General features: G+C 45.5%; 1 protein-coding gene across 2 annotated transcripts in view; it reads right to left on the reverse strand.

Moving 5' to 3' along the window:
* LOC135550460 (Kv channel-interacting protein 1-like) overlaps window positions 1–17,561 on the reverse strand; it is a 43,851-nt gene extending 26,290 nt beyond the window's left edge. The window contains exon 1 of one of the 2 annotated variants that reach the window (XM_064981256.1): window positions 17,205–17,561. In XM_064981256.1, the coding sequence (XP_064837328.1) occupies window positions 17,205–17,265 (61 nt within the window). In that variant the 5' untranslated portion in view covers window positions 17,266–17,561. Of the gene's footprint in view, window positions 1–9,614; window positions 9,910–17,204 lie in introns of those variants that run through there. The other variant, XM_064981257.1, reaches the window with a different exon arrangement.
* Window positions 17,562–23,188: the final 5,627 nt, after the last annotated feature.

Consider the following 23,188-nt stretch of genomic DNA (forward strand, 5'->3'; position numbering starts at 1 on the left):
TGTCTCCTCTCCAGGAGAAAAACACATCCCTCTCCAGTAGAAAAACACGTTGTCTCTCCTCTCCAGTAGAAATACACACGCCGTGTCTCCTCTCCAGGAGAAAAACACACATTGTCTCTCCTCTCCAGTAGAAAAACACACGCCGTGTCTCCTCTCCAGGAGAAAAACACATGTTGTCTCTCCTCTCCAGGAGAAAAACACACGCCGTCTCTCCTCTCCAGGAGAAAAACACATGCCGTGTCTCCTCTCCAGGAGAAAAACACACATTGTCTCTCCTCTCCAGTAGAAAAACACACGCCGTGTCTCCTCTCCAGGAGAAAAACACACATTGTCTCTCCTCTCCAGTAGAAAAACACACGCCGTGTCTCCTCTCCAGGAGAAAAACACATGTTGTCTCTCCTCTCCAGGAGAAAAACACACGCCGTCTCTCCTCTCCAGGAGAAAAACACATGCCGTGTCTCCTCTCCAGTAGAAAAACACATGTTGTCTCTCCTCTCCAGGAGAAAAACACACGCCGTGTCTCCTCTCCAGGAGAAAAACACACGCCGTCTCTCCTCTCCAGGAGAAAAACACATGTTGTCTCTCCTCTCCAGTAGAAAAACACACGCCGTGTCTCCTCTCCAGTAGAAAAACACATGCCGTGTCTCTCCTCTCCAGTCACACGCCGTCTCCTCTCCAGGAGAAAAACACACGCCGTCCTCTCCTCTCCAGGAGAAAAACACATGCCGTGTCTCCTCTCCAGGAGAAAAACACACATGTTGTCTCTCCTCTCCAGGAGAAAAACACACGCCGTCTCTCCTCTCCAGGAGAAAAACACGCCGTGTCTCCTCTCCAGGAGAAAAACACATGCCGTGTCTCCTCTCCAGTAGAAAAACACACGCGGTGTCTCCTCTCCAGGAGAAAAACACATGTTGTCTCTCCTCTCCAGTAGAAAAACACGTTGTCTCTCCTCTCCAGTAGAAAAACACACGCCGTGTCTCCTCTCCAGGAGAAAAACACATGCCGTGTCTCCTCTCCAGTAGAAAAACACACGCCGTCTCTCCTCTCCAGGAGAAAAACACACATTGTCTCTCCTCTCCAGTAGAAAAACACACGCCGTGTCTCCTCTCCAGTAGAAAAACACATGCCGTGTCTCCTCTCCAGTAGAAAAACACACGCCGTTTCTCCTCTCCAGGAGAAAAACACACATGGTCTCTCCAGGAGAAAAACACACGCCGTCTCTCCTCTCCAGGAGAAAAACACATGCCGTGTCTCCTCTCCAGTAGAAAAACACATGTTGTCTCTCCTCTCAAGGAGGAAAACACACGCCGTCTCTCCTCTCCAGGAGAAAAACACACATTGCCTCTCCTCTCCAGGAGAAAAACACACGCCGTGTCTCCTCTCCAGGAGAAAAACACACGCCGTGTCTCCTCTCCAGGAGTAAAACACATGCCGTGTCTCCTCTCCAGTAGAAAAACACACGCCGTGTCTCCTCTCCAGTAGAAAAACACACGCCGTGTCTCCTCTCAAGGAGTAAAACACATGCCGTGTCTCCTCTCCAGGAGAAAAACACACGCCGTGTCTCCTCTCCAGTAGAAAAACACATGTTGTCTCTCTCCAGGAGAAAAACACACGCACGTGTCTCCTCTCCAGGAGAAAAACACATGTTGTCTCTCCTCTCCAGTAGAAAAACACGTTGTCTCTCCTCTCCAGTAGAAAAACACACGCCGTGTCTCCTCTCCAGGAGAAAAACACACGCCGTGTCTCCTCTCAAGGAGAAAAACACACGCCGTGTCTCCTCTCCAGGAGAAAAACACATGTTGTCTCTCCTCTCCAGGAGAAAAACACATGCCGTGTCTCCTCTCCAGGAGAAAAACACATGCCGTCTCTCCTCTCCAGGAGAAAAACACACGCCATGTCTCCTCTCCAGGAGAAAAACACATGTTGTCTCTCCTCTCCAGTAGAAAAACACACGCCGTGTCTCCTCTCCAGTAGAAAAACACATGCCGTGTCTCCTCTCCAGTAGAAAAACACATGTTGTCTCTCCTCTCCAGGAGAAAAACACACGCCGTCTCTCCTCTCCAGGAGAAAAACACATGTTGTCTCCCTCTCCAGGAGAAAACACATGCCGTGTCTCCTCTCCAGTAGAAAAACACACGCCGTGTCTCCTCTCCAGGAGAAAAACACATGTTGTCTCTCCTCTCCAGGAGAAAAACACATGTTGTCTCTCCTCTCCAGTAGAAAAACACACGCCGTGTCTCTCCTCTCCAGGAGAAAAACACATGTCTCTCCTCTCCAGTAGAAAAACACACGCCGTGTCTCCTCTCCAGGAGAAAAACACATGTTGTCTCTCCTCTCCAGGAGAAAAACACACGCCTCTCCAGTCTCTCCTCTCCAGGAGAAAAACACATGCCGTGTCTCCTCTCCAGGAGAAAAACACACATTGTCTCTCCTCTCCAGTAGAAAAACACACGCCGTGTCTCCTCTCCAGGAGAAAAACATGCCGTGTCTCTCCTCTCCAGTAGAAAAACACACGCCGTCTCTCCTCTCCAGGAGAAAAACACATGTTGTCTCTCCTCTCCAGGAGAAAAACACACGCCGTCTCTCCTCTCCAGGAGAAAAACACACGCCGTGTCTCCTCTCCAGTAGAAAAACACATGTTGTCTCTCCTCTCCAGGAGAAAAACACACGCCGTCTCTCCTCTCCAGGAGAAAAACACACGCCATGTCTCCTCTCCAGGAGAAAAACACATGTTGTCTCTCCTCTCCAGTAGAAAAACACACGCCGTGTCTCCTCTCCAGTAGAAAAACACATGCCGTGTCTCCTCTCCAGTAGATAAACACACGCCGTTTCTCCTCTCCAGGAGAAAAACACACGCCGTCTCTCCTCTCCAGGAGAAAAACACATGCCGTGTCTCCTCTCCAGTAGAAAAACACATGTTGTCTCTCCTCTCCAGGAGAAAAACACACGCCGTCTCTCCTCTCCAGGAGAAAAACACACGCCGTGTCTCCTCTCCAGGAGTAAAACACATGCCGTGTCTCCTCTCCAGTAGAAAAACACACGCGGTGTCTCCTCTCCAGGAGAAAAACACATGTTGTCTCTCCTCTCCAGTAGAAAAACACGTTGTCTCTCCTCTCCAGTAGAAAAACACACGCCGTGTCTCCTCTCCAGGAGAAAAACACATGCCGTGTCTCCTCTCCAGTAGAAAAACACACGCCGTCTCTCCTCTCCAGGAGAAAAACACACATTGTCTCTCCTCTCCAGTAGAAAAACACACGCCGTGTCTCCTCTCCAGTAGAAAAACACATGCCGTGTCTCCTCTCCAGTAGAAAAACACACGCCGTGTCTCCTCTCCAGGAGAAAAACACACATGGTCTCTCCAGGAGAAAAACACACGCCGTCTCTCCTCTCCAGGAGAAAAACACATGCCGTGTCTCCTCTCCAGTAGAAAAACACATGCCTCTCCTCTCCAGTCTCTCCTCTCCAGGAGAAAAACACACATTGTCTCTCCTCTCCAGTAGAAAAACACACGCCGTGTCTCCTCTCAAGGAGAAAAACACATGTCGTGTCTCCTCTCCAGGAGAAAAACACACGCCGTGTCTCCTCTCCAGGAGAAAAACACATGCCGTGTCTCCTCTCCAGTAGAAAAACACACGCCGTGTCTCCTCTCCAGTAGAAAAACACACATTGCCTCTCCTCTCCAGGAGAAAAACACACGCCGTGTCTCCTCTCCAGGAGAAAAACACACATTGTGTCTCCTCTCCAGTAGAAAAACACACGCCGTGTCTCCTCTCCAGGAGAAAAACACATGTTGTCTCTCCTCTCCAGTAGAAAAACACATGTTGTCTCTCCTCTCCAGGAGAAAAACACACGCCGTGTCTCCTCTCCAGGAGTAAAACACATGCCGTGTCTCCTCTCCAGGAGAAAAACACACGCCGTGTCTCCTCTCCAGGAGAAAAACACATGTTGTCTCTCTCTCCAGGAGAAAAACACATGCCGTGTCTCCTCTCCAGGAGAAAAACACATGCCGTCTCTCCTCTCCAGGAGAAAAACACACGCCGTGTCTCCTCTCCAGGAGAAAAACACATGTTGTCTCTCCTCTCCAGTAGAAAAACACACGCCGTGTCTCCTCTCCAGGAGAAAAACACACATGGTAGAAAAACACATGTTGTCTCTCCTCTCCAGGAGAAAAACACATGCCGTGTCTCCTCTCCAGGAGAAAAACACATGCCGTGTCTCCTCTCCAGGAGTAAAACACATGCCGTGTCTCCTCTCCAGTAGAAAAACACACGCCGTGTCTCCTCTCCAGGAGAAAAACACATGTTGTCTCTCCTCTCCAGTAGAAAAACACGTTGTCTCTCCTCTCCAGTAGAAAAACACACGCCGTGTCTCCTCTCCAGGAGAAAAACACATGCCGTGTCTCCTCTCCAGGAGAAAAACACACGCCGTCTCTCCTCTCCAGGAGAAAAACACACATTGTCTCTCCTCTCCAGTAGAAAAACACACGCCGTGTCTCCTCTCCAGTAGAAAAACACATGCCGTGTCTCTCCTCTCCAGTAGAAAAACACATGCCGTTTCTCCTCTCCAGGAGAAAAACAGAAAAAAAAACACATGCCGTGTCTCCTCTCCAGGAGAAAAACACATGCCGTGTCTCCTCTCCAGTAGAAAAACACATGTTGTCTCTCCTCTCAAGGAGGAAAACACACGCCGTCTCTCCTCTCCAGGAGAAAAACACACATTGCCTCTCCTCTCCAGTAGAAAAACACATGTTGTCTCTCCTCTCAAGGAGGAAAACACACATTGCCTCTCCTCTCCAGTAGAAAAACACATGCCGTGTCTCCTCTCCAGTAGAAAAACACACGCCGTGTCTCCTCTCCAGTAGAAAAACACACGCCGTGTCTCCTCTCAAGGAGAAAAACACATGCCGTCTCTCCTCTCCAGGAGAAAAACACACGCCGTCTCTCCTCTCCAGGAGAAAAACACATGCCGTCTCTCCTCTCCAGGAGAAAAACACATGCCGTCTCTCCTCTCAAAGAGAAAAACACATGTTGTCTCTCCTCTCCAGGAGAAAAACACACGCCGTCTCTCCTCTCCAGGAGAAAAACACACGCCGTGTCTCCTCTCAAGGAGAAAAACACATGCCTCTCCTCTCCAGTAGAAAAACACACGCCGTGTCTCCTCTCCAGGAGTAAAACACATTCCGTGTCTCCTCTCCAGGAGAAAAACACACGCCGTGTCTCCTCTCCAGGAGTAAAACACATGCCGTGTCTCCTCTCCAGTAGAAAAACACACGCGGTGTCTCCTCTCCAGGAGAAAAACACATGTTGTCTCTCCTCTCCAGTAGAAAAACACGTTGTCTCTCCTCTCCAGTAGAAAAACACACACGTTGTCTCCTCTCCAGGAGAAAAACACATGCCGTGTCTCCTCTCCAGTAGAAAAACACACGCCGTCTCTCCTCTCCAGGAGAAAAACACACATTGTCTCTCCTCTCCAGTAGAAAAACACACGCCGTGTCTCCTCTCCAGTAGAAAAACACATGCCGTGTCTCCTCTCCAGTAGAAAAACACACGCCGTCTCTCCTCTCCAGGAGAAAAACACAGGAGAAAAACACACGCCGTCTCTCCTCTCCAGGAGAAAAACACATGCCGTGTCTCCTCTCCAGGAGAAAAACACATGCCGTCTCTCCTCTCCAGGAGAAAAACACATGCCGTGTCTCCTCTCCAGGAGAAAAACACACGCCGTCTCTCCTCTCCAGGAGAAAAACACACGCCGTCTCTCCTCTCCAGGAGAAAAACACACGCCGTCTCTCCTCTCCAGGAGAAAAACACATGCCGTCTCTCCTCTCCAGGAGAAAAACACATCCATGGAGAAAAACACACTCCGTCTCTCCTCTCCAGGAGAAAAACACATGCCGTCTCTCCTCTCCAGGAGAAAAACACACGCCGTCTCTCCTCTCCAGGAGAAAAACACATGCCGTCTCTCCTCTCCAGGAGAAAAACACATGTTGTCTCTCCTCTCCAGGAGAAAAACACACGCTGTCTCTCCTCTGCAGAAAACACGCTGTTTGAAGGAGATTTTTCTCTCACAAACCGCTGAAGGGGATTGGATGTGTTAGTGATTGTGAAATTATTTTCCAAGAGTTGCCAAGTGATTTTTGAGATGAATCCAACAGCCGCCTGCTGCTGTCAGCCTTAATTAATGGCAGGATTTTAATCAAGGAGATCAATTCTCCTAATTGATTGTCAATGCGATGATGTATGAATACAGAATTTCCCCCCTCACCCCCAAGCCATAACTCATATTGCTATTAACATTTTTAAGATTGCCAAATGTTTTTTTTAATTTAAAAAGAACATGCTGTATATTGGAATTCTGTTAACATCTACTATTAATATAAACACATTTTAAACAACTAACCCATTTTAAAACAAGAAAACAAACAATTTAGAGAATTTCATCACTGAGAATAAGTCTGGGCAAAAGATCCATATCCCTCCAGTATACAACCTCCCACTACATGTGGGGTATTTGTAGAAAGCCATGCCTAACATGATTCTGGTGGTGCCCCTCATGTAATACCACACAGTGTGACTCATTGCAGTAGTCCTTGGAGTATCTACTTCATATCATAGTACCATCACTTCATAATCCATCCATCAGAAAACACAGAGGATTGTTCACATTCCCCTCCTATGCCCCCACAACCCGGCTGTCTCCATGACAACAGCCTTTCAAGCATACGGACAGGAAGAGGTATGAGATGTGAGCTGAGTGCCAAAACACATACGCACATTCTAACTCTGCTCCTCTTGAGAACACATGCATGTGCATCTGTGCACACGCAAGCAAGCGCACATGCACATGCTCACTCGTGCGCACCAGAGAAGGCTGGTGGGAGGAGCTATAGGAGGACAGCCTTATCGTAACGACCGGAATGGAATTGATGGAATGGTACCAAACACGTGGACTCCCTTTTATTGATTCCATTCCATCCATTGGACTGAACCTTTCCTCCCGTAGCTCCACCCACCAGCCTCCTCTGACACACACCAACTGTAATAAAAGGCCTTTGAGTCAGGAGCAATGATTCTGAACCCTGTCTTTCTCAAGGGCATCCTTATATATGACAACAATCTTTCAACCGTGCCTGTGGGACAGCATGCAATGTGCACCTCAGGAAAGACGACACATATTTCACACACATAGTCCTCCCCTGGTCACTGTTCCTCGCTCTCCTCTGCGTTCACTTATGTGTCAGTCACGCTATCCATCTCTATCTCCTTTTTCTGTTTTGTCACTCTCACTCTTTCAGTTTCTCTATTGCTCTGTCCCTTGACTTCTCTTCCTGTCCACACTTGTTACTATACAACCATTAGGGCAGTATGAGTGGACATTGTTCCTCAACAGTAATGTCATCCATTTACGTAGTCCCCTAGCACTTAATTTGTCACCTTACTGAATTAACTGTTTTTCTAGCTATCAGACATATTAGAGAGGGTAACCTTTGACCTGAAGCCCACAACTATAATGCACTATAATGCTGCAATAAAGCAGTCTAAGACTTGTTCTAAGCAATAATGTCTCCCTTGTATTGCCATATTGTCATCTTATTATGGTGAATTATGATCTGAATCGATCATCGTTGACCATCAGATTTAAACAAAGTCACATAGAAAGATCCAATATGTTATTAGTTGATAATAAAACATCGCAAGGTCTCATGCTTTTAAAGGGATACTTTGGGATGTTGGCAATGAGGCCCTTTATCTACTTCCCCAGAGTCAGATGAACTTGTGGATACCATTTATGTCTCTCTGTGCAGGTTGAAGTAAGTTGCTTAATACTACTACTACTACTACTACTACTAATAATAATAATAGCAGTATCCTGTACATGCGATCTTAGAGTTCCCATAGAGACCACGACATGTCACAGCCAAACTCATGATCATTAGCTGCTGGTTAAGGACCATGGTTATTCAGTCATAGCCATGAGAGTGTAGTTCAGGTTCTCTATCCAGTTAGGGTGTCCCTGCTTGTCAGTCATTTTCGTCTTCTATGTGTCTGTCTTTTGAGTTTGTCTCTCTCTCTGTCTCGCTGTGGTCTGTCTGATTGATGCACAGTGCATTCTGAAAGTATTCAAGACACCTTGACTTTTTCCACATTTTGCTACGTCACAGCCTTACTCTAAAATGGATTACATTGTTTGCTTTCTCGTCACCAATCTACACACAATACCCCTTAATGACAAAGCAAAAACAGGTTTCACATTTACATATGTACAAGACCCTTTCCTCAGTACTTTGTTGAAGCATATTAGGCAGCGATTACAGCATTGAGTCTTCTTGGGAATGATGCAAGTTTCTCCCATTCTTTTCTCCCAATCTTTTCTGAGGATACTCTCAAGCTCTGTCAGGTTGGATGCGGTGTGTCGCTGCACAGCTATTTTCAAGTCTCTCCCGAGATAATTTTCAAGTCCGTGCTCTGGCTGGTCCACTCAAGGCCATTCAGAGACTTGTCCCGAAGCCACTCCTGTGTTATCTTGGCTGTGTGCTTAGGGTCGTTGTCTTGTTGGAAGTAGAACCTTCATCCCAGTCTGAGGTCCTGAGTGCTCTGGAACAGGTTTTCATCAAGGATCTCTCTGTAGTTTGCTCTGTTCATCTTTCCCTCAATCCTGTCTAGTCTCCCAGTCCTTGCCACTGAAAAACATTTCCACAGCATGATGCTGCTTCCACTATGCTTCACCGTAGGGATGGTTTCCTATGTTTCCCCCAGACGTGACACTTGGCATTTAAGCCAAAGAGTTCAATCTTGTTTTCATCAGAATAGAGAATCTTGTTTCTCATGGTCTTAGGTGCCTTTGGTAAACTCCAAGCGGAGGAGTGGCTTGCGTCTGGCCACTCTACCATAATGGCTTGGTTGGTGGAGTGCTACAGAGATTCTGGAAGGTTCTCCCATCTCCACAGAAGAACGCTGGAGCTCTGTCAGTCACCATCAGGTTCTTGGTCACCTCCCTGACCAAGGCCCTTCTCCCCCGATTGCTCAGTTTGGCCGGGCGGTCAGCTCTAGGAAGAGCCTTGGTGGTACCAAACTTCTTCCATTTAAGAATGATGGAAGCCACTGTGTTCTTTAGGACCTTCAATGTTGCAGACATTTTTTGGTACCCTTCCCCAGGTCTGTTCATCAACACAATCCTGTCTCGGAGCACTTCGGAAAATTCCTTTGACCTCATGGCTTGGTTTTTGCTCTGACCTGCACTGTCAACTGTGGGACCTTTATATAGATAGGTGTGTGCCTTTCCAAATCATGTCTCAATTGAATTGAATTTACCACAGGTGAATGGAAACATCTCAAGGATGATCAACGGAAACAGGATGCACCTGAGCTCAATTTAGAGTCTCATAACAAAGGGTCTGAATACTTACGCAAATACGGTATTTACATGTTTTATTTAATACATTTGTAAAAAACAAAAAAAAAAAAACGTTTTTCGCTTACTCATTATGGGGTATTGTATGTAGATTGATGAGGAAAAACATTTTATTTCATCCATTTTAGAATAAGGCTGTAACGTAACAAAATGTGGATAAAGCCAAGGGGTCTGAATACTTTCCGAATGCAGTGTCGTTGACATACCTCTGGATGGTCGTCTCCTCTGCTTGGTCTGCATGGTCAACGTGCCGACCACTGCGCCCATGTTGTCGACGTGGAAACCCGCCTGTTCAAACAAACTGAGGACTCAGCAGTCCTCCTCTCTCTATGGCTTTCTCCCTCTCTATACCTCTGCCCTCCTCCTGTCTCTTCTCTGTCTGGTCCACGCCGGGCCTCACTATGGTGGTGCCCCTGTTCTTTTGCCGTCGTTTCTGAGTGAACGAAAAAAAATGGCTAAAATTCTCCTTCCCCAAACGCACACAAGCTGCTCCTGCTTCTCCATGCCCCTCCCACCCATGCGCTCATTCACTCCTCGGTCACCCCACTCTCCTTTTTCCCTGTCTTTCACTCTTCACCCCCACCTCCCTCTTCCTTCCATCCTTCCCTCCCTCTCTCCTCATACCTTGTTGTTATGCGGTGCCAGTAACTGTTGCTGTGCTCACAGCTCCAGACTAGTGAATGGTATGGATGTAGATAGAGTATGTCAGGCTGAGAGTGATCCATGCTACCCACATTCACTAAGCTACTTCATCTTCTCTCCTTCGTACCTTCCCTCCATGTCTACTCTATGACAGGGTGGAATATCTAAAGCTATGTGGCCTCTCATCTTGCTGCGTGAGACCTCTCTAGATAGTACCATCAGAAAGTATTCACACCCCTAAAATGGTTTTTATTGACATCTGTTTTGTCAACGATCTACACAAAATACAGATGTTAACATTTGTAATGAAAATATGAAAAACAAGTTTTCAACCCCCTGAGTGGCATGTCAGAATCACTTTTGGCAGCGATTACAGCTGTGAGTCTTTCTTCATATGTTTCTAAGAGCTTTGCACACCTGGATTGTATAATATTTGCACATGTTCTTTTGAAAATTACTTCAAGCTCTGTCAACTTGGTTGTTGATCATTACTAGACAGTCGTTTTCAAGTCTTGCCATAGATTTTCAAGCAGATTTAAGTCCGAACTGTAACTAGGCCACTCAGGAACATTCAATGTCGTCTTAATAAGTAACTCCAGTATATATTTGGCCTTGTGTTTTAGGTTATTATCTTGTGAAAGGTGAATTTGTCTATCCAGTGTCTGTTGGAAAGCAGACTGAACCAGGTTTCACTCTAGGATTTAGCCTGTGCTTAGGTCTATTCCATTTATTTTTATGATAAAAAAACTCCCTATTCCTTGCCGATGTCAAGAATACCCATAACATGGTGCAGCCACCACCATGCTTGAAAAATAAAAAGTGGTAAGGTACCATGGTGCTAGGTGTGTGTGTGTGTCCCGTAATTCTCAGAAAAACCACAAGATGTCCCCCTAAAAAAAAATATACAGTACCTCTAGCTGCCACTAGTCTTGATCAATTACAAATGACCTCTGTTTCATCAACATTTTTCTTTTCATTCCATCTAAACGATTTTGAGGTACATTTATCAAATGTTTTGCCACTTAGAAAAAGGTCATTTAGGTTAGTATGATGGGGTTAAGAGGACCCCCACCCCCCCCACAATGGGGTGAAATGCCCCCTTATGGTTGATCATTTGTTTTTAGCAGTAATTTAGTCAATCTGAGGTGAAATAAATACTAGCCAGCTAGTTAGCATAAGGTAATGTCTGCTGGCATAGCCAGATAACCCCCAGTTAGCAGGGTTAGAATTAGGGTTAGGGGTCAGAGTTAAAATAGGGGCCAGGGTTAGGGTCAGAATAGGTGTTAGTGTTAGGGTCAGAATAGGGGTTAGGGTTATTGTCAGAATATGGGTTAGGGTTAGGGTTAGAATAGGGGTTAGGGTTATTGTCAGAATATGGGTTAGGGTTAGGGTCAGAATAGGTTAGGGCTATTGTAAGGAATAGGGGTTAGGTTTAGGGTCCGAAGGTTAGGGTCAGAATAGGGGTTAGGATTAGGGTGAGAAGGTTATGGTTAGAATAGGGGTTAGGGTTAGAAGGTTAGGGTCAGAATAGCGGTTAGGATTAGGGTCAGAAGGTTATGGTTAGAATAGGGTTAGAATAGGTTAGAAAGTTAGGGATCGAATAGGGGTTAGGATTAGGGTCAGAAGGTTATGGTTAGAATAGGGGTTAGGGTTAGAAGGTTAGGGTCAGAATAGGTTAGGATTAGGGTCAGAAGGTTATGAGAATAGGGGGGTTAGGATTAGGGTCAGAAGGTTATGGTTAGAATAGGGGTTAGGGTTAGAAGGTTAGGGTCAGAATAGGGGTTAGGATTAGGGGGTTAGGGTTAGAAGGTTAGGAGGATTAGGGTTTAGGGTTAGAAGGTTAGGGTTAGAAGGTGGGGTTAGGATTAGGGTCAGAAGGTTATGGTTAGAATAGGGGTTAGGGTTAGAAGGTTAGGGTCAGAATAGGGTTAGGATTAGGGTCAGAAGGTTATGGTTAGAATAGGGGTTAGGGTTAGAAGGTTAGGGTCAGAATAGGGGTTAGGATTAGGGTCAGAAGGTTATGGTTAGAATAGGGGTTAGGGTTAGAAGGTTAGGGTCAGAATAGGGGTTAGGATTAGGGTCAGAAGGTTATGGTTAGAATAGGGGTTAGGGTTAGAAGGTTAGGGTCAGAATAGGGGTTAGGATTAGGGTCAGAAGGTTATGGTTAGAATAGGGGTTAGGGTTAGAAGGTTAGGGTCAGAATAGCGGTTAGGATTAGGGTCAGAAGGTTATGGTTAGAATAGGGGTTAGGGTTAGAAGGTTAGGGTCAGAATAGGGGTTAGGATTAGGGTCAGAAGGTTATGGTTAGAATAGGGGTTAGGGTTAGAAGGTTAGGGTCAGAATAGGGGTTAGGATTAGGGTCAGAAGGTTATGGTTAGAATAGGGGTTAGGGTTAGAAGGTTAGGGTCAGAATAGCGGTTAGGATTAGGGTCAGAAGGTTATGGTTAGAATAGGGGTTAGGGAAGGTTAGAAGGTTAGGGTTAGGATTAGGGTCAGAAGGTTAGGTTAGAATTAGGGGTTAGGGTCAGAAGGTTATGGTTAGTTTAGGGTTAGAGGTTAATAGGGGTGATTAGGGTTATGGTTAGAATAGGGGTTAGGGTTAGAAGGTTAGGGTCAGAATAGGGGTTAGGATTAGGGTCAGAAGGTTATGGTTAGAATAGGGGTTAGGGTTAGAAGGTTAGGGTCAGAATAGCGTTTATTGTTAGGGGTCAGAATAGGGCAGGGCATTTACTGCACATGCTTTTAATGTGCAACCCAAAACCCTGAGGCCCTGCCGAGACAAGCAGGTCAAAACCCTGAGGCCCTGCCGAGACAAGCAGGTCAAAACCCTGAGGCCCTGCCGAGACAAGCAGGTCAAAACCCCAGGCCACAGCCATTTGGGTGGGTTACCAATCTCTTTCGAATGTGACCTGGTGAGTTATATCCCAGAAATGAAAAGAGCCCTCGGCTTTCCGGAAACTGGCCTTTGACCTGGCGGAGAGGACAGGAATCCATAACGCATTCAGTAAAGAAAGGTGGTTGGCAGGCATAGACTTGTTTTATCCATCCGTATCCCACAAAAAAACTGTCTGGTTTGAGCTGTTGGCTTCACCCCATTATGACCTCTACCCCTACCACAACCTCTGCCACAACCTCTGCCACAACCTCCGCTCCACAGCCTAGCCAGCACCCACAGGTCTCCAGTGACCTTGCTCCGAAAGTTGGCAAGAAAAAAAACATCATCACAAATTCTCTGAAATATATCGTAACATATAGAGTGATTAGAAATAAGTGTTTGTTGAACCAATGGGTGTTTGTTGTTGTTTATTTGTTTGTTTCTTTTTGTTTAAAGTACCAGTTCTACAACAACTAACAGCGGCAGAGGTAATAGGTCAAGGATACAGAAAGGCGAGGCCTAGGAAAAGAAAGGCTGAGTTGGCAACAGTCCTGAAAGCCTCACCCCACAAAATGTTCCTGGAAGACAAGGCAAAATAAATGACGGCGTGTTACCCTACTCAGTGATGTGCTGTGTTGGATTTGCCACAAACATAATGCTTTGTATTCATGACATGAAGTTAATTTCTATTTTTTTTGCAGTATTTATTATTGCAAAGTTATTGCAAACAGGATGCATGTTATGGAATATGTGTTATACTGTACCTTATTTTCACTCTCAATTAGGTTAGTATTGTGGAGAAACTACAATGTTGTTGATGCATCCTCAGTTTTCTCCTACCACATCCATTGAACTCTGTAACTCTTTTAAAGTCACCATTGTCCTCATAGTGAAATCCCTGATTGGTTTCCTTCCTCTCTGGCAACTGAGTTAGGAAGGATGCCTGTATCTTTATAGTGACTGGGTGTATTGATACACCATGCAAAGTGTAATTAATAACTTTGCCATGCTGAAAGGGTTATTCAATGTCTGCTTTTTTTTATTTTCACCCATCCACCAATAGGTGCCCTTCTTTGCAAACCATAGGAAACCCCCCTCTCTCACACACACACACGCACACGCACACACACACACACACACACACACACACACACACACACACACACACACACACACACACACACACACACACACACACACACACACACACACACACACACACACACACACACACACACACACACACACACACGATGACCTCTAAAATACCCCTCTGCTTCCTTTCATGCATGATTGCTTTGACATATGGCAGGGTACTGCCTTGCTGTTGCATGTGTATTTTCCCGAAGAACAACATGTCAGTGCCAGCGAGGAGGAAGGAGTAGAGGAGATGTGGATTCTCCATTTCAGGAGAAAAAAGATAATGATGGAAATTAGAATGATGTAGAAAAACGTAGACACAATCCCATCAACCACACGGAGTTTTGAATGCATGTAAGCACGTATGCACATACGCACATACGCACAAACACACACTCATGCACAAACTCACGCTGTGTTTGTGTGTCTCGGAGCCCAGTTCCTTTAGCAGGAGCTTCCTCTGTCTCTAATGGTCTGTATAAATAGATGCTTGTTTTTGTTCCCTGCTTTGTCTGATGTTTGCTCTCATTAACCGAGAGGTTTGAGATGAGAAAGAGTTTCCTGAAGTTAAATCAAAACTTCACATCCTAATTAATTATAAGAAAAACAAACTATTTCAAGAACTGAGATTCCGATTCGTCCCAATTATGTTGGATTTCTGGCTACAGGGCCTATTAGAGACTAATACAGTCTTTCCTCTGCACATGGCGGGATTCTACTCAACCATATCTCTGTAGCATTTGAGGAGTGAATATTGTTTTGCATAACTCTCAGTGTTCTACATGCTGTGAGAATATATATGTTACTGCCTTAGTATGATGATGGGACAATTGGTATTCAGAGAGGGGATTGATCGAGAGAAGAGAAATAGGGAGATAAGAGAAGTAGAGAGGGGTTTCGGGAGAGAAGAGAAGTAGAGGGGGGATAAGGAGAGAAGAGAAGTAGAGCGGGTATAGGGAGAGAAGAGAAGTAGAGGGGGTATAGGGAGAGAAGAGAAGTAGAGGGGGTATAGGGAGAGAAGAGAAGTAGAGGGGGTATAGGGAGAGAAGAGAAGTAGAGGGGGTATGGGGAGAGAAGAGTGGTAGAGGGGGTATGGGGAGAGAAGAGTGGTAGAGGGGGTATAGGGAGAGAAGAGAAGTAGAGGGGGTATAGGGAGAGAAGAGAAGTAGAGGGAGTATAGGGAGAGAAGAGAAGTAGAGGGGGTATAGGGAGAGAAGAGAAGTAGAGGGGGTATAGGGAGAGAAGAGAAGTAGAGGGAGGATAGGGAGAGCTTCAGTAGTTAGACAGACAGAATCCCCTCTGGGCTTTAATTAGGTGTAAGATAAATATTAGAGCATTCAGAGCCTGCCAATACATAGTTAGCTGTGTCTGCTTCTTATTACTCAATTCATAGCCAGTCCTCTCACACCACACCAACCTGGTTTATTTAGTCCTGAAAGCAGGCCATCCGAGTCAGTCCCCACAGAGTTCATCTGAACTAGGCATACACAGAAACAAAGCCAGCAACCATAACCAGTCTACACAGGATCCAGGACTCATCCAACAGCACCCCTTTCTCCTTCCTGCCTGTGCAAGAGACTGAGACACTGACAGACATACAGAGAGAGTTACAGTAGGACAGGACATTTTCCACCAGAAAGCTCTTGTGGTTTTGAAAAAAGGGCTTCAAACATTCTGAGGGATTTTGTATTTTTGCCCAGAACTTCTAATCCCATTGGATCTGTACCAACACGGTGCATCTCTCTACCTCTCTCTTTCTGCGTGTGTCTGCGTGTCAGTGTTCTAAAAATGCATCCCATCATAAGCACCCCTCTCTTTTTTCTACACCCCTTTCAACTTTCTCTTCATACTTGAAAGGATCTCTCTCTCTCTCTCTCTCTCTCTCTCTCATAGCAAAAAGACTGGAAGGCTTTCGAGAAGAGAGAGAGAGTAAGTGGGCAACAACAAAGTGCAGATTTACATCAAACGGTTATATGATGCATTCTATTCCTGTGGAAGGGATGTTGATAACTATGATAAGAAGCGGTCCAATAGCCAATATCTACTATATTAGGCATTCCCATGAAATCAGTTTGTGTTTTGGTTATCCTTGGGCTCTGTCAGAGGCCCTTTGTATTCACCTTAGTATTGACAATAGATCAGTGTGTCTCCACTAATTCCTAACACCATCCTGTGTGTCACCATTGCTTGACCAGCAGAAATAGATGATCAGACAGTGTATCTGTAGCACCACATACAGTAGAGTAGCATAGACAACCATCTGAACGTCAACAGGTTACACGCACACTTTCACTTGAAAGGTAGTGTCTTGGTTACCAAACCGAGCAAGTCATGTGAGGCTGTTTGTGTGTGCCTGCGTGTGTGTGCATGTGTGAGAGTGAGTGAGTGTGTATTCATACATACAGCAGCGATGAATTAAACATCAAGGCGTGAATAATCATGTGTAACCAACCGACTCTCCCACCCTTCTCTTCCTGTATCTCCCCTTCTCATCTCATGTTAACAGCCTCTTCACCTCTCTTTCTCTGCTTTCTACTGGCACTGTCTCTCCCCCCTCTTTCCATTCAAAACAGCTCGCAGCCAATTGTAACCACGAAGAGACTTTGTAACACTTTGATCATGGCCCAAAACATAGGGAAAATATACATAAATGCCACCACAACACACACACACACACACACACACACACACACACACACACACACACACACACACACACACACACACACACACACACACACACACACACACACACACACACACACACACACACACACACACACACACACACACACACACACACACACACACACACACACAGCCCTAAAACATGCTTGGTTTGGTAACCAGCGCTGTACTCTTCAGCAGCCTCATACGGCATTAAACACACTAACACAAAGTAACTCCTCTAAATCAAATGCACACAGTGCTCTCACATCAAAGTTGTAATGTGTTTAAAGACTGATGTGCTGAATCCTCATAAACAACATCAATGAACAATCAATAGGTAAACAGGTTATAATAAACCTCTGAAATGCATCTCTTGGAGAGTGCTGTGCTATTGACTTGGTCTAGAACTCCTCATGTGTCTACACACACACACACACACACACACACACATTTTCAGGTGTTCTCATACCTCGTCTTCTGTAGTCGACCTGTTTGGTGTGCACGGAGAAAGTCCCCAGCACAACCCCCATCTCAATGTCTCGGTCCTCTTCTCTTCACAAGACTTTGGATTTCTCGGCCTCTCTCCTTCACTGTCTTTCTGAGTTCCTCGCTGTTAGTCTGTTCTCTACCCCTCTACAGGCGGGTCTCAGCCCCTGCTGTTCTCTTACACCAGTGTGTGCTTCTCTCTGCGGTAAACCATGGTCTTTGTTTCAAAATGCTGTGATCTTCGCTCTTTCTCTCTCCCCTCTCTCTCTCTCTGAACTTGTTTTTCTGCTCCCTGAATCCTCCTCTCTAGTTCCTCCTCCTCTACTTTCTGAATCCTCCTCTCTAGTTCCTCCTCCTCTACTTTCTATGTTGTGGATAAAGAGGGCTGCGTGTGTTGCACACGGCGATAAGTGGGTGAGATGGGAGTGAGGAGAGGAGGTTATGGATAGAAGTGTCACAAGTCCACAGGGAGTTACACACACACACACACATTGTGATTAAAGTGGGACATTTGACATTTGATTACACATTTTGTTCTTCTCGCCTCAATCTTTCATTACCCTCTATCTCACACAATCCCTGAAGACTTGAAGGGGACATTTCTTTGCGTGATAAATCAATGGGTTTCTCTTCACAGTTTCCTCTTCCTGTCGCCTGTCTGTCATTCATAAAAGTCAACGGCATTAATAAACACAACATACTTGGAAACAAATGGCCAACATGCTCATTCAAATGCAGCAAACTGAAGTGTGACGTGACAATGAAACGTTGTGAGCAGATGAATTAACAACACATCCTTGAACGCGTCTGCCCCTGTCCTGTCGTTTGTCTCCACACATGCTCATTTGTAAGTCTTCGCAGAAATAGTTCCTCTACTCTTTGCCAATGAACATTGCCCCACACTAGCTATTTTATGGACCTCTCAGGGTCACACACACTCAGTGGCCCTCACACACCGAGGAGAGAGTGGAGCAGAGATGAAATGAGAGAGTTCATTACAATCCCCTGGGAGGAGGGTCAAAGGAGGTGTGTTCATCTCTATCACTGACTCGATGTCCCCCTACGGTGAGAACAGAGGGATGACCACACACCAGGACAATACAGATTGGAGTGCACCTGAACGCACTGAACAATGATTATTTGGAGGACAAAACCAATAGCATTTGAGACCATGTCTCTGGTTCACTTTTGGTGGTGTAATGTTGTGAGAGAGAAAAGGTTATGAGTTGGTAGAGACTATTTAAATGAGGGCAAGAGATAAAGACTGAGAAAGGGGGATAAAGAAACCGATGATTAGATGAGAAAATAGCCTCAAAGAGAGGAGGGAGTGTTAGAGATCAGGGAGGAAATATGAGCGTTTTTCATTTCTTCCCTGTCTACGTGGATGGTAATGTCAGAGGCCAAATGTGTAACAAAGTCTTAGTGCTTCTGGGCCTCCATTAAACCCCCTTTAATCTGTCCATACAAGAACTATCATCCTTTCATCTCTCCGTCGCTCTCCTCTTGCTCTCACCTTAACCTTAACATCTCTCCCCCTCCTGCTCTGCCCACGTTGTCCGTCTCTTCACACTGGGTCCCGAGGACAGTGAGTACAGGGAAACCAACCAGCAGAGATGAGTCAGGAGGAGAGAGTCTGTAATTGTTTTATAATGACGGTGCTCTCTACTAGTCTCTACTATTGGATCATGACTCTTTCTGAATGATTCTAGCTATTCAATAGTGATATCAGACATGAATACCTGAGTGGATGAACAAGAGAAAATAACCAAGGCATCCAGATGTACTACTGTTGAGACATGGACTAAGATTCCCTGAGTCTTTGCCCTCTACAAGGTATCCAGATGTACTACTGTTGAGACATGGACTAAGATCCCTTGAGTCTTTGCCCTCTACAAGGCATCCAGACGTACTACTGTTGAGACATAGACTAAGATCCCCTGAGTCTTTGCCCTCTACAAGGCATCCAGATGTACTACTGGTGAGACATAGACTAAGATTCCCTGAGTCTTTGCCCTCTCTCTACAAGGCATCCAGACGTACTACTGTTGAGACATGGACAAAGATCTTTGCCCTCTACAAGGCATCCAGAGTCTTTGAGACATGGACTCCCTACAAGGCATCCAGACAAGGCATCCAGACGTACTGTTGAGACATGGACTAAGATCCCTGAGTCTTTGCCCTTGACTAAGATCCCCTGAGTCTTTGCCCTCCAAGGCATCCAGACGTACTACTGTCATACTAAGATTCCCTGAGTCTTTGCCCTCTCTCTACAAGGCATCCAGACGTACTACTGTTGAGACATGGACAAAGATCCCCTGAGTCTTTGCCCTCTACAAGGCATCCAGGCATCCCTGAGTCTTTGCCCTCTACAAGGCATCCAGACGTACTACTGTTGAGACATGGACTAAGATCCCCTTTGAGTCTTTGTTGAGACATGGACCCCCTCTTTGCCCTCTCTCTACAAGGCATCCAGACGTACTACTGTTGAGACATGGACTAAGATTCCCTGAGTCTTTGCCCTCTACAAGGTATCCAGATGTACAAGACATGCAAGATCCCTTGAGACAAGGCATCCAGACGTACTACTGTTGAGACTGACTAAGATCCTGAGTCTTTGCCCTCTACAAGGCATCCAGAGACATGGACTAAGTTGAGATCCCCTGAGTCTTTGCCCTCTACAAGGCATCCAGATGTACTACTGTTGAGACATGGACTAAGATCCCCTGAGTCTTTGCCCTCTACAAGGCATCCAGACGTACTACTGTTGAGACATGGACTAAGATCCCCTGAGTCTTTGCCCTCTACAAGGCATCCAGACGTACTACTGTTGAGACATGGACTAAGATCCCCTGAGTCTTTGCCCTCTCTCTACAAGGCATCCAGACGTACTACTGTTGAGACATAGACTAAGATCCCCTGAGTCTTTGCCCTCTCTCTACAAGGCATCCAGATGTACTACTGGTGAGACATAGACTAAGATTCCCTGAGTCTTTGCCCTCTCTCTACAAGGCATCCAGATCTTTGCATGGACTAAGATCCCCTGAGTCTTTGCCCTCTAAAGGCATCCAGATGTAAGATCCCTACTTTGCCCTCTGAGACATGGACAAAGATCCCCTGAGTCTTTGCCCTCTACAAGGCATCCAGATCCCCTGAGTCTTTGCCCTCTACAAGGCATCCAGACGTACTACTGTTGAGACATGGACTAAGATCCCCTGAGTCTTTGCCCTCTACAAGGCATCCAGACGTACTACTGTTGAGACATGGACTAAGATCCCCTGAGTCTTTGCCCTCTACAGACTAAGATCCCCTGAGTCTTTGCCCTCTACAAGGCATCCAGATGTACTACTGTTGAGACATGGACTAAGATTCCCTGAGTCTTTGCCCTCTACAAGGCATCCAGATGTACTACTGTTGAGACATGGACTAAGATTCCCTGAGTCTTTGCCCTCTACAAGGCATCCAGATGTACTACTGTTGAGACATAGACTAAGATTCCCTGAGTCTTTGCCCTCTCTCTACAAGGCATCCAGACGTACTACTGTTGAGACATGGACTAAGATCCCCTGAGTCTTTGCCCTCTACAAGGCATCCAGACGTACTACTGTTGAGACATGGACTAAGATCCCCTGAGTCTTTGCCCTCTACATATTTAATTTAATTTGACCTTTATTTTAAGGGAGTTAAATCCATCAGGATTAATCAGACACTTTAATGGGAGGTTAATCGTTAAATACTACAGGAAGAGTGGGACAGCACACTTAGGCTTCCGCTCTCCATTCATAAATATTCACCCGTAGCCCGACGCTCTCTCTATGTTCCCCCTTCCGGTCTTTTTCTTATCATTTATTTACATCCTCATGTTCTCTTCATAAATATTCACCCGTCTCTCTCCCCCTTCTCTCTTATCATTTATTTACATCTCTCTCTCTCTCTCTCTCTCTCTCTCTCTCTCTCTCTCTCTCTCTCTTCTCTCTCTCTCGTAGTCGAAACATTTTCTTTTCCACACCTATCCAATTCAAACTCTCTCTCTCTCACATACATACACTCACCCTATAGCATACACTCAAATGACCCCCTATTCCGTATTCTATTTTGTTTGGTTTCACTCTGTTTCAGATATTGTCTCTCACTCAATGCCATTCTCCATGGCCCCTGATAGAGCAGGAGCACATTTCCATCTGTGGTAAAATGAGATAGAAATGAGATGATCACCAAAGAATAGCAAAAGAGCAATTTCTCCACATTTTGTCAACTCAGAGAGTTGCATCTCTAACAGATCAGTTTATCTCTACCAAAGCTGTGTAGATTCTACGAGTTGTATTACAATCAAGCATATACATACTTAGCACATCAAAAACACATACGAACACCCGAGCACACACAAAACACGCACTTACTGTAGTAACACGTTGCTGTGGTGCAAATTCATGACCAACAGATGGCAGCATAGCACACAATTTCAGTAGCTTTACAGTAGTCTTCCTGTCACCACCACTTCAAGCCAGGGCTATCTCATTTCCGTATAAGCGAATGGAATACCAGACGTACATACAGTTTGAAATTGTACAAAACAAAGAGTGGATTTTTTCTCTATTTCATTATATACTATATAATTTTGTAATGTACCGTACCATACTACACTATACCAAACTGTACTGTAATATACAGTACCATACTGATGGCAAATGAGGATAGGCCAAAGGAGACGGAGAGAAAGAACAAGATGCATAGGAGAGAGATAGAAATGAGGGCAGTGTTTTTAAGAGGGAGAGAGAGAGAGAGAGAGAGAGAGAGAGAGGAGGCCAGATATATAAATAAACTGAGAGGGAATGAGATTACGTAAAAAGGGAGGAGAAAGGATTTAAAAATTAAAAGTGGTGACGTGCACACTGTCAGCTTCAATCTACTACCGAGAGAGAGAGAGAGAGAGAGAGAGAGAGAGAGAGAGAGAGAGAGAGAGAGAGAGAGAGAGAGAGAGAGAGAGAGAGAGAAGGGTGTAAGTGGAGGAGGAGAAAGGACAGTCGCCTGTGTACATCTTAAGTGCGCCGGGCGTTCAGGTGGATGTACTGTTGAGTCACAGTGAGTATGAAGAGTCAAAGAATGTCACTGTACCTGCGGTGGTAGATGAGGGAGAGCATGGTCATGATGGTGAGGGGGAAGAGTGATGCTGCAGAGAGCAACTGGGGGTAAGAGAGAGGGGTAATTAAATACCTAACACCTTGGTTCAACATGCCGTGTACATCATTGTGCACATGAGGATTTTGTCTGTCCCCACCAGACACCATCAAGTTAAAATACCAAAACCAACTGTGAATCAATTATATTCATTTTAGGGCAGGTCGAAGCACACATGAAACATTCATGTATATTTAGCTAGCTAGCTGTTGCTAGTTTGTCCTGGGAGATTAATATTGGTTTGTTATTATAGCTGACATGCATACAGTATGGTCCACTTTTTAGCTGGTTCTTTGTAGAACACAACTGTGTGTTTCTCTATTAAAAGGATTCCTCCACAGATTTGAGTTGTTATTTAGTTCTCTTTGATTAATCTCTCCTTGTTCATCTTTCAAGCAGCCACGTGGGTTTGTGTCTCTGTGAAAACCAATACGGAGATGGGAGAGGCAGTACGGCAGTGCGTGTCAATCATCTCAAATTGAAATTAGTTACATTTTAGCAACGCAGATGCTCATTGACGTGCGCGAGCAGTGTAGATGACATGATTGAATAACATATACGCATACATTTATGGTGCAATGCTCTTGCACTCAATGTGGCTAGTCTAGCCAGGGTGTAAGGGGCAGGGCTAGGATATAATGGAGGGGGACAAATGACCTTGCTGTGGCCCCACACCCCAACCAGTGGGGACCTGAGTCCAGATGTTCTAACTAAACTCACCCGAGTGTATGCCAATGTGCGTGATCAGACCTTATAACCTTTATAGGAACGTAGATGTGCCCGTATCAAGGA

This window comes from Oncorhynchus masou, chromosome 12, assembly GCF_036934945.1.
Source record: "Oncorhynchus masou masou isolate Uvic2021 chromosome 12, UVic_Omas_1.1, whole genome shotgun sequence".
Taxonomy (NCBI): domain Eukaryota; kingdom Metazoa; phylum Chordata; class Actinopteri; order Salmoniformes; family Salmonidae; genus Oncorhynchus; species Oncorhynchus masou.